This window comes from Mytilus galloprovincialis, chromosome 2, assembly GCF_965363235.1.
Source record: "Mytilus galloprovincialis chromosome 2, xbMytGall1.hap1.1, whole genome shotgun sequence".
NCBI lineage: Eukaryota > Metazoa > Mollusca > Bivalvia > Mytilida > Mytilidae > Mytilus > Mytilus galloprovincialis.
Genome location: NC_134839.1, coordinates 83059036 through 83071791, shown reverse-complemented (window position 1 = coordinate 83071791; position 12756 = coordinate 83059036). Strand labels below are relative to the sequence as shown.

At 30.7% G+C, this 12756-nt stretch overlaps 2 protein-coding genes across 5 annotated transcripts in view; one reads left to right on the top strand and one right to left on the bottom strand.

Annotated features, from left to right (window-relative positions):
• LOC143064613 (uncharacterized) overlaps positions 1-11092 on the bottom strand; it is a 30186-nt gene extending 19094 nt beyond the window's left edge. Inside the window, exon 1 of the mRNA XM_076237551.1 lies at positions 11060-11092. Within this exon, the coding sequence (XP_076093666.1) occupies positions 11060-11071 (12 nt within the window). The 5' untranslated portion in view covers positions 11072-11092. The remainder of the gene's footprint in view (positions 1-11059) is intronic.
• The window catches only part of LOC143064614 (cell death protein 6-like), a 40870-nt gene that overhangs the window by 2386 nt on the left and 25728 nt on the right, over positions 1-12756 (top strand). The window contains exons 2-3 of one of the 4 annotated variants that reach the window (XM_076237558.1): positions 443-529; positions 2785-2830. The gene's annotated coding sequence lies outside the window, so the exon portion shown is untranslated. Of the gene's footprint in view, positions 1-442; positions 530-584; positions 606-1596; positions 1689-2784; positions 2831-9525; positions 9615-12756 lie in introns of those variants that run through there. The other 3 variants (XM_076237559.1, XM_076237557.1, XM_076237560.1) reach the window with 3 other exon arrangements.

The window sequence follows — 12756 nt, the reverse complement described above, 5'->3', positions numbered from 1 at the left end:
TTTAAATTTGCAATAGCTACTATGCTACTTAAAACTGTTAATGCAGAAGAATTAGGCTGATAATCCATTACTCTTCATTGTTTTATGTTCATCAATGACAATGTTTTGGATTTTAAACCATTTCAAATTACTTTGATCTAATAATGAAAGTGGACTCATAGTAAAACCTATATTGTTTAATGAAATTTTTTTTGCAAGTTTAATGTTTTTTTTTAATTTTTTTTTACCATTATTGGAAAAAAAAGTATATTACAGGAAGGTTTTGGGGGGAGGGCTGTGGACTGCTTTATTTAGAAGAAACAACATGTTTATTTATAATTGCTTTAGGTACAAAAATGTAGAAGTACTTGAAGGAATAAACAAATGTGTATTTATTATTACTTAAGTTGAAAGAACTTTGAAGAACGAACACAATGTGTATTTATTGTTACTTTATTTGCAGGTTGTTATGATGTAGAAAGTGAAGTAGAAATATGTCATAAAAGTCATTGTCTTCTATGTCATATGTCAATCACAGGTGTATTTACAGGTAAATCACATTGTTTTGTGCTACATATCTTGTTGATTTCTTTAATTATAAAAGGACAATAATTGTAAGCTTTGGGGTAAGGCATATTTTAATTAAGTTTTATATTTTTTTTAAAACTCAGGCTGAAATTTTGAAAGTAAATGGAAATATTTTTTTTTTTATATTGCAACCCATCACAAGAGTGAATAAAAGATAAGGTGGGGCCTTTCCAAAAATATTTAGTTCACTCAAAAGAGAGAAACATCTTTGGTTCAGTGCTATTTTCTTCTGAGTTTATTAATAGTAATATAAAACTTGATTAATTCTTCTTCAAAAAGAAAAAAAAAAACAACATTAGAGAACAAGTACCTTCAAGTTTTGTCATAATTCCTTTAACATGTCAGAGAATCAATGGACAATGTATTTTGCAAAGGCAACCATCTTATTGTTAATGACTTTATATATTAAAAAAGAAGACAATATGGTATGATTGCCAATGACAATGAGACAACTCTCCATAAGAGACCAACTGACATAAAAATAAACAGCTATAGGTCACTGTAAGGCCTTCAACAATGAGCAAAGCCCATACAGGAAAGTAAGCTATAAAAGGCATTATATATGCCTCCAGATATATTATGTTTCTTTTTGTTGCATGCAGCTTGATGCCAAAATAGCCAATATATGTATTTACTTTTATTTAATAAAAGCGTTGTTTTACATGCAGTCCGGCCATCTTTAAAAATTATAAGATCAAGTTATAAAAATTCTGATAATACTACATGTACTAAATTACTTTAATAGAAAAGAAATGATGTAATTCACGTTTTTATACTTGATATCACATTTGTTTTAGTAGATGTTTTTAATTGTCAGAGGAATAAATTTTGGTACTAGCTAGTCATCAATAATAGATAACCACAAAGGTAGATTAATTTGTCACAACATAATTTACTCTTCTTTAAGTTCAAATCCTTGTCAAGGTACAAGAATAAAAATGTTCTGACTTATAAAACATCTGATAGACATCAGTAAATGTGTTTGAAGTGTAGAGACCTTAAACAGGAAACACAATTTTTCATAATTTCCTTCCTTGAGTACTTTGATCATTGGTTCCCTGGTAATAACTGGCTGTTTTATCATAAGACCACAGAACTAACCATCTTGAATCAAGAAAAAGGTATAGTTTTCTTTATTGTTTTTTAGTTTCCATTTGGCTCAAAGTACTGGATTAAAAAAAAAAAAAAGTACACTTGAGGACTTCCTGCAAATTAACTGAATGCAAAAATGTTAAATAGGGCTATCAATAAGAAACATTGAAGATTCAAAATCAAATCAAATAAGGTTTACTTAACTTTCACTGATATTGCAGTATGAACTAACTAACCCACTAGCCATTTTCTACTATTATATTTTACCCTCTTAAATTGGGCTATTTTTCATTGTTTTCTTATCAATTTTCCATAATTAAAATTATTCTAGATTCAAATTAATTCCTTGTTATCAATTGTAAAGTGTAAGTGATTTTCATGTCTGCCAGGGAAATGTCACTTGTGTGTCATGTGTGATTATGAAACAAAATTAGTAATGAGCATCTCCCCTCAAACTACAAGATTTTTTATCAAGCTTGTATCATGTCTTATACATATACACCTGCAGTATAGACATTTTTGTGTTTATATAATAGATTATGTTATACTTTTACATAGTTTAGGTTTGTGTACCTAATAATAAGGTTGGTAGAAGAGTTGGATTAAGATGTTACTGAGATAGTTAGGGATGAATTTTAGTGTTTTGTAGCTCATTTGTTTCTATAGATTAAAGCAGTGTCAAGGCATTTTTGGGGAAACTGGGGAAAAAAACATGCAAAACTCTTAAAAACCTTAATTAATTTGTTAAATGATATGTTAACTTTTTCAAACCAAAACAAGTAACAGTGGTGTAGATTTCTGGAGTTGAATTTAGAAATTTTAAGAATTATTTCAGGAATGCTTTATTAGATTGACTTTGGTTAGAACAGTAGAAGTCTATGCAACTACCAATTTTCACGTTTTAGTAGATACAAGTGGTGAAATATAAGAGGGAGAAGTTAAAACTTTGTACAGGTTTTATGTTACAGCATACATGTAATCTTGTGGATACATGAAGTGACAGGCAATGTACAATAAAGTTTTGATAGTCCACTAACTTAAAACATAGATAATTAGTGTTCTACTTGAACATTTAGTATATTGACAAAGAAAATCTCAAGAGGTGTTTTTATGATTATTTTATAGGCTTGGAGGAATACCATGACAAAGAGAACAGAAGTCTCTGATTAAGGTTTGTTACAATATATAATTCATCTAATGCATGCAATATTTTATCATCTTTTATTAAGACAATTTGATGATTTTGTAACTTAACCATTAAAAATATATAATAGATGTATATTGACTGAATATCCTGTTCTTTTTTTAAAACACATGATTTGTACAGATGGGCGACCTACATTTGCGCAGATTTTCAAATGACACGCATTACGTTTGTGCGGAGAAATGGTATTACATTTGCGCGATTTTACCTGTAGTTTACCTGGCTGTTTTTTTCCCTCTAATTTGTTTTTCGATTATGTTTTGAACAAAAAACAGTGATCATACCACATCTTGTTATTTCATATATTGATAAACATTATTTGTTTATATGAACTTTAAAAAAGCGCTACATTTATGTAAAAGAAAAGTTTTTAATAAAATAAAGCGACAATCATGAAAAAGAACATTCAGAAATTGTTGAACTGTAAACTGAATTTTCTCTTTGTCTGTTCGTTTTACAAGGGCTTGGTTATCCCTGCTGTGAATTTTAATGTAAGTAGTCATCTAAACTTGTAGAATAATCTCAGCAAAAGAGTAGATGACTGGATGAGTTGAATAAAACTGTTCATTGTAACATCTATGAAAAGACTATGGCCAATTGTCTAATATATAATAAAGTCCATCTTGTTAGTTTTATTTTTTTTATTTTATCAAGTAAATTTGTTCAAATTAATTTCATTTTATAGTAAGTATAACAAAATTAGATAAAAAATGTTTTTGTCGTGCAAAATTGGATTTTTTTTCTGCGCAAATGAAGGACCAATCCGTGCAAACACAATGCGCTGGTACAGACAGTCATGGGTACTACTTGTACAAGTAATTTTTATTTACTTCTTCAAGTATATAAAAATTACTTGTACTTGCTGTTAAAGACAAAAACAATTGATCATATCTCTTTTGTGTATAAATGATAAACCTTTTATAATCAAGATGTTCTTCCATAACTCTTTCAAAACTAAGTCCAAATATTTCACATGGTATTTTTCAAAGGAGAAAAAACCTTTTTAATGTTTATTTACTCTACAATGCAACCATCCTTAATCACACAAAAGGAGGAAAATAATATATGTTAACATGGTTAGGTAAAAATGTTCAATAAGATAATTAAATATAGATAGCTCTGGTTCTTGTGAACTTACAGACAGGTTTATGATGTCCAATTAGGCCACCATTAAAAATTAAGTCTTTTCATAAACATAAATAGACCTACTTATAACAAGTCTGTCAGTTTTTGACTTGAATAAGTCTGAAAATGAGAGTACATTATTATGATAAATACATTTTTGGGCTACTATTGCTTTCAAGCAATCTGTAGACTTATACGATTGGCTCAGGGTGTCATGCCCTCACGTCAACGGTTTTATTCTAAACATTAAGGACCATCTCAGATTCTTATGATTGTCTTGCTTTAAAAGGTAAAAACAAAGGGATTGAACTTAAACAACTTTCCTATAATGTTCTTTTCATAATCTTCATGTTTGATATTTCCCTTGACTTATATGCCTGTTTTTAACAACACGGAAAATCAGAATTAAGCAGTATTTATATTTAGTGTTTTTATGAATTTAGAAACATGTCAGAGGGAATTCCCCAGTTGTGATAAAAATGCGAGAGTTCTCTGAATTCCGATAAATCTATTTCTGTCATATAAGAACTGCAGTGGAGTTTTTCTTATATGTCACTGTTATGAAACTGATATTTAATAATGTACTTCAATAAAGAAATAGAGAACCATCTAGGTCGTTTAATTAATGTACGTTCTTTCTCCAGGGTTTGTTTAGGTAATTATGCGCATGCGTATAGTTTTCTTGACTTCAAGGGGTATTAGATTGAATTGTTGCTCTGGATTCCCCACTCAATTGATTAATTTATAACTCATGGGATCCTTTCTATGTATGTCTGCTATTGAGGGTTATTGTTGTTGCATAATTTTAAATCATATGCATCATTTAAATTAAAATAAATGTAGTCCACATTGTAAAAGTAACTACAACATCCCTTCAGGCGAAATGGAGTCTTCCATATTATCATTTCGAGTTGTCTCCCTTCATCCATCCATCAATCCATTAGAATGCAGTAACGTCTCAGTCATTACAGCTGAACGGACGTGCTGGGCCAGCTCTCCTTTACCCGTTATCTTCGATGAGGGTTTACAGTTAGATGATCAACGACTTACTACTTTAGATGACAGAAGCCAATCCAACGCCGTACAGTAGACGTAGTAACATGCACTCCAAAACCCATTGTATCATGGGGGAGTGTTATGCCGATTAACGTCCAAGGGCTGTATCCTAGGTGTTAGATGACTGACCTTCATTTCACTGCCTCGTGGCTTTGGTCCTGATAATGCTTCCTGTCATCTTTAATACTACATCCACGATTCATCTACCAGTACTCCATCATTGAGGTTAGTGGGCTGCCAAGCTGACCAATCTGGCCCTGAAAGCAGCCGTTGTGAAGAATATAACATCAAATTAGTAAACAAACCAAATCAAAACAGTTCACAAAACCAAGATGGCGACCTCCAAAATGGCGACCACCACTTGTTCCTAACCGATGGCACAACATTATTTAAATGCTCACCAATCGCCTTTCGGGCACCAAGTCGACCGTTCGAGGGCTGAATAGCCAGTCAAGGTCGTTAAACACTTCCATATATTCGGGAAGTTACTTCCGTGAATTCTGAATTAAAACAGCACGTTGAGAAGATAAACTTGTTCTGTCGATAAATGTCGTATTATATTAAAAACGATCGCACTTTAAACCGAGGAATGTGTACGGAAAGAAGTTATGATCACTGACCCAAAGGAAATTAAATATTTAAAGAGTTAGGAATGGGGTTCCTCCTAGAATTAACGTAGGAAAATAGGTGATACATGTAAGATACGAAATGAAATATCTTCTCTCACTCTGAGTCTCAGTGACTGCTGAGGAAAGTAAACTTAGAATTGATAGTACAAAACTAAAACACAATAGGCCTAAGTATATTGTTCACATACTTTTATCCGGGATTGGCTATTTTGTAACTATTTAGATTATGTATATTTTACATTTTACATGTGCAGTTGAATTAGTTTTGAAAATAATATTATCCAGCTTAGCTACATGTATACATGTGTCAATGAAAACAATGGCAATCGTATCCCTCAGAGCAATCTGCTCTTTTTTATGTAAGTCAAAAATAAAAAACGATTTGTTTATGTCTGAGCTCTAACTGAATATTGTATGTTGATTTCTAGAATTCATAAGTCCATCCTTCTGTCTGACTGTTCATCAACAATTTCTGTAAATGCAAATGCTCCAAAATTACGGGATAGGAAGCTAATGAAATGTTGCATAGTTGTTGAATATATGTACATTGTGGATGACCAATATTGCTTTGTTTGCATCAGTATTATTTATTTGTTTCTGTGTTTTTATGCCCTATTTTTATGCCCCGTTTATGGGCATTATGTTTTCTGGTCTGTGCATCCGTTGTTCTTTCTTTCTTTCGTTCATTTGTTTGTTCGTCCGTCTGTCCCGCATCAGGTTAAAGTTTTTGTTTGAGGTAGTTTTTGATGAAGTTGAAGACCAATCAACTTAAAACTTAGTGCACATGTTCCCTATGATATGGTCTTTCTAATTTAAATACGAAATTAGAGATTTTCCCCCCATTTTCACTGTCCACTGAATATAGAAAATGATTGTGTGGATGGGCGTCCGTTTACTGGGGATACATTCTTGTTAAAATTTGCAAGCACTGGACAATTACTTACTTGTCAGTTCTCTAATCTAGGTTGTATGTTCCATGTACATACACTTAATTACCATATATATATTGTCTTATTTGAAAGATGACCTTGAGTAAGAAAATTGTATAGTTGGACCATCCACTTCCATTTATGCCTAGCTATGTCATCAACATACATTTATTTCCTCACAATATTTTAGAAAGTGGAAACTGTTTATTCATGGACTTTGGTTTCCAACTTGAGTGAACAAGCAGAAGCACCTTTGTATTTAGACTAGAAAATAACTTTGTGTGGCCTTACCATTAATTAATTTGACTTTGAATGTAAAAAAGTAAAGTGATGAGCTAAATGACATCATGTACTGGCTATGAACCCTAGGCAACACATCTGTATGTATACTAAACTAAAGAATTACGTCACAACATTACTTCCATCAATCTTATATCGTGTATTCTATCACCATTATAAAAGGCATTATTTGGCACAAAATTGCTATCATTCATTATATATGTTAAAATGTACTGTAATATGCAAATTTTTAAAACTATTTTCAGAAAATTACAACAAAGAAAAGTTAAAATTTTAATTAATCTGACATTGATTAATTTTTGTTATGATTTGTACAACTAATGGCTTATAAGTTTTTACATTGCTGCTTCAAATTAAGGTCACTAATAGTAAAGGTTTGTCTGTGAATCAGCCATTACATATACACGTAAATATTAATAAAAGCGTAATTGCAATTTGCAATAATGGTTTGTTATACATGTTATAAGCAGTAAGTTTGGCCCAAATGTCAAAATAAGCTCAAAAACATGGCTAATCTATAATGGTCTTGCAATCTACTTTGATTTTTATCATTCCGGTATGTTGGTAGGTTTATATCAGGTTATATGATGTTGGCAGTCTATGAAGGCCATGTTGATGGTTAATTAGATGGGGTATAGACTTAAATACATAAGAAATGCTGATATACATATTTGTGATAATTTATATTCTTTAAGAGCTCACCTAGCCCATTGGTCTAGGTGGCCTGTTTCATCATGTGGAGTCTGCTGTCTATTTTTGTCATAAACTATAGAAAAAAACAAGGCTGTGGTGGCAAAATAAGTCATGAGGGTAAAATTCTTGAATTATCTTATATCTAGAAACCATAATAAATAGGTAAAATTTTACAGAAACAAGATCTACTTTCTTTCTATTTTCAGCTCATTTCTGATTAAAGTTGTTATAATGGCAGAGATATTGTAATGAGGGTTTATGTTGTCTCCTTACCTAACACCTTCTTTAAATCATACTTATAGCCTGACTTTAATAAAGTAAAATATAAAAGGATTTAAAAAGCATCAACCTGGCAAGATCAGGTGAATAAACTATGTTCTTTATTGATAAATAATGTACTTGAACTAAGGTTACAAATTATAATGCAAATTGAAGTTGTTTGTCAGTTTAAAGTTTAAAGTTAAAGTTTAACTGTATGTCACATTTAGTTTTAAATAATCTTAAGTTTAAATGAATAATGAAAAATGCAGTTTTGTATCAACTTTTACAAACTGTTGTAATAGTACGTGTAATTACATCCTTTAAGTGCAACTTTCTTATTGCATCTTAAAAATACAGCATTTAAACATTTGGATTACATACACATGAACATGTACCTGCCAACTCCTCAAAATCTCCATGCAGGATTATTAGCACAAAAGAAACTAATGCAATGATGAACTCAAAGGAGAATTTTAAGAGTCCGACCAAAGCCTTTCATTGGGGGAAGTCTCTTAATTTAATTTGGAAAGTTGTCAGGTGTACTTGATCTACAGTTTATGTTTGGCTTACTAGTTTATTTTTGGTAACAGATGTGTCATTGTCTTATCATTTTTATGGAGAGGGACAAAGACCACAATTAATGACCTTTATTTTTGTTGTCCACAAATTAAGTTTTCTTTAATTATCGTGTTTTTTTCTTTCTCTTTCTCATTCATGTCTAAGTTTTTGTTTGTTGGAAATAAAAAAAATTAGTTGGATGTTTTATTTTAACTGATATATTGATAAAAGGAAAGGTCAGATTAGGTCCAAAAAGGTAATATTTATAGAATTCAGAACAGCAGTATTGTTTAAATGTGTAAACTGTAGAGATAAATTTTTTCTAAAAGTTTGAGATATTTAAGAAACTGTATTAATGTATTATGAATATTATTTTTTTCATCATATCTGATTAGTGGGTATATTTGTCCTGTTGCTCAGATAAGAAGTACCTGTATTAAGCTAGTGCACTCAAATGTGCAATTAATTGTACCAGGTATGTTTAATTTTTAGCACCACACATTAGGTATAGTTTTGACATGAAATGACTGTCACTTTATTTTAACTTGAAAAACAAAAAGCTAAGGCTGCTTGAAATTTTAAAATGCAATTTTGACAAAATTAAGAATCAAAATCCATGCCTTAAAATAATAACCTCTAAAGGTTGAAATGCTTTGCTGAGTCTGCCTGACATCTTTTGTTTTTGATAAAAGTATTGAAGAAAATAAATACTGATTTTGGAATTCCCTGATTTGATTTGAATTTTGTAATTGAAAAGTATTTATATTTACGTTGTATTATGTTATTCTATGAATATTTGAAGAACAATTACTTCTGCACCTTTTTATTTTCATTTAAAGAATAGAAAACTTTCTTTTTGGATATAAATAAGTCATAAAGAAAAAGAGAAACACTTAATGTACAATGTAGTATAATCTGATGCAGCTGTTTCATTGGGGAAAACATGATTAAACACACTGCTATTGGTGAATAATAAAATAATAAATATTTAATCTGACTCTATAAGGTAATGATGCTCAGGTAAAACGCAGGTGAGTGACAGGTATGTTAATATCATTGTTTGATTCAACAATGTGTCATTGGTTTCATCACAAATATTTGTTTACAATAGGTTAGGTCAGTTGTGGATTTTCACATTTATTTGTAATGAAAACATCTTCTGTCAATCTGTCTCAAGGAAAGGAACAGTATTAAAGGGAGGTAAGAAAAGGATTAAACCGATAGAACAACAAATGAACGCATGATAGTATACATGTATATTTAATTTTATAAATTTATTTGAACATGTTGAATGATTTATAAAGTTATGTTATGACATATCCATTAATGGCCATTTTATTTTGCAAGTGGGTAATATTATGAATAATATTGGGAGTCTATCAATCACTTGTAATTCTAAAAGTTCTATGGACTGCAGTTGTGTGTATAATATTTCTGATTCATAATTATAAAGCATTTAAATATTGGTATTTTTTTCAATTTTTAAACTCATTTTAAATATAATGATATCTTTGTTTTAATGTGTATATTGTTTTAATTTTGATTTGATGTAAAAAGTCCACTCTTAATAGTCCTGTGTCTATAATTTCCATGATAATAATCAAGTACATTTGTTCATACATATCAAGTTTGCAACAATTCAAAATCTTACTAACTAGGACATTTATATTGAAACTATTCCTGAGCATACCTGCCTGGTGTTAACATTAAGAGCCTGATTTGCTTGTGACATGTATAACCTCAATTTGTATTAAACTTATACAACAGTGGTATTATAAATTATAAAGAAAACCTTTGCGTGACCCTTATTTTTTTTGGTAAACTAGTTTTCATTCAAATTATTGTGGTATTGAATTTCATAAGATGAGAATATCCTGAAAGCACTTTTAATATCTATAATTAGAAGTTTGGGTTTTCCTACAAGTTTTTAAAATTCTGCTATTTTCTATGTGTTTCGTTTGCAACCATTAGATCCTGTTAGTTTATATATAAGGTAATATTTGTAGTTTCTTTTGTTAAGTGATTTGAGTTTGTAATGTATTTATTAAATGTATTGATAGCTTACTGGTATAAAAAGATGAATGAAACAAGGAAGTCAGAACAATCGCCTAGGTTAGATTATGGGGATGATAAATCCAATACCGTCTATGGGACAAAGGCCGAAATCCCTATACATTGCACCTGCAATAACTCTTTTGGGGTCTAAGTGGCCTGCTCCAGGTTATCATAATCCATTGTAATTGATTACCATTTTTCCAAGTAATTGACAGTAATCTGTAATCGACAACATTTTTGATTACATGTAATTGTAATTTAACTGATTCCAGCAAAAACTATGAGGTAATCATTGATTACTTTTCGATTACATTTCGATTACTTGAGTAAAACAGTTTGATGAAATAAAACCTAGTTTAAATGAAAATAGACAACTGCATGTTTTCATCAGTTTATAGTACTGATAAATAGAATGTATTAATTTTAATTGAGAGTTTCATTTGTCAGTAATCATGCACATCCCTTGCCTGCTCGAAGACCAAATGTCTGCCACTATCCAGAGTACCTTTTTTCCCAGTAGCACTACATTTCTCAGGTTTCATCCTCTGTGCAGATTGCGTTTTCCTATTGAAGTTATGGATAAAACTTACCTCATTGTGCATGAATTCTGCTCATACTGGTGCTCTAGGCTGTCTTAAACTTGCAATCATGTCAGAGCTAAGGCATCACTTTGACTTTGAGATGAAGTTGATGGATACTTAACTTATTGTCCATTCTTTTCAATTATGAAATATTTGCCACTTGGTGAAAAATAAACAGCTATTATCCAAACAGTTTGAATAAAAGTTTTATATTCAATTCTCTTTGATGAATTTCGACCATCTCTTGCATTTTTGTGTACCGATGAATATTATTGTTTTTCCTGTTTTCCTTTTATAAATGATATCTTACAGGTTGAATATGCAACATATAGACCCTTAGAAAAGAGGGTTGTGTACAATATATCAACAATATCTTACTGGTTGAATATACAGCATGTAGTGGCCCTTAGGGATTGTGTTCAATGGTGCATTCACGCACCTTTTGACACTGTTTAAGTCAGATTTGACCCCTGGATCTCTCACAGGTTTTTGCCTTTTACATGGTCACTGGTGACCCTTGCTTAAAAAATTTGACACAGTCACAATAAAACTCTTTGTACAGACATGGCATATAAATTAAATCTATCCCAAAATTGAAAGACCAAAAGGTGGGCAACACAGGCTCCTAAGTTCCTTTACTTTGATCCCCATCATTAAATGAAGATAGGTAAAAATGTGTGGAAAAAATAAAGTGATTTTATTTTATTTTAATGGTCAGTTAGTCATCTGTGACGGAGACAGCTACAGGCATCTCCTTTAAGTTCAATATACAATCAGATTTTGTGATAAAGAATATATGTTCAGTATATACTTCACAGATACAGGTGTATACGTAGTTTTTAACAAATAAGGGATATATGGATATATTATAGTAACATGTCTTCTACCTTGTATATTCATCAGTTATTACAGTGATAAACTTGGCATGAACTGTACAGATTAGTATAGAAACTTTATATTTAGCTTGGTTAACTTGCAAGGCTGCCTATGAAACAGTAGGACTTTGTAACATTCTAATACTTATTAATGAGGATTTATTTGCCTGGAAGTTCACAAAGTGAAGAAGATGTTTGAAATGATATACAAGTGTTATTTTTAGTTAAGATCATTGAATATTTTAAACATAGCCATGGAACTTTAATTGAAAACAGCTTTAATTTGGATGTGTTTCAAAATTTTTTAAAGCACATGCATGTTATAGCATCCTTTTTTTGCCAATTTTTATAAAATATCAACAAAGATTAAGACTGCTATTAAGTGTCTGCATGTGATATTGCAAAGATAAAACAAGTTTGTATGGCTCAGTAATTAACTTATTTTCCCTATGATGTAATTAAGATTAGAAAGTGATAGGACAAGGTTGGAGTTTCACTTATAACCACAAAGGATTACATCAATTTAACGGAGACAATTTGGCCTGGTACCAGATATGATCATTACCTCAACCTTTTAGTTTTTACAAGGTCAATTGGGATTGTATTAGAGGAATGCGTATTTCATTAAGTTTTTGTCTAGAAATTGAACATACAGCTTTGATTCACTGGTATTAGATACATCCTTTCAAAACAAACTGATCAAACACTTTTGGAATCAGCCTAATTTCAGTTTCTTAGACTTTTTGTTTAGTGTTTCATGGACCCACCATCATTACATGGAGTAATAGATTTCAAAGAAACTTGAGATTTTAAAAAACAATGTGAAATTAT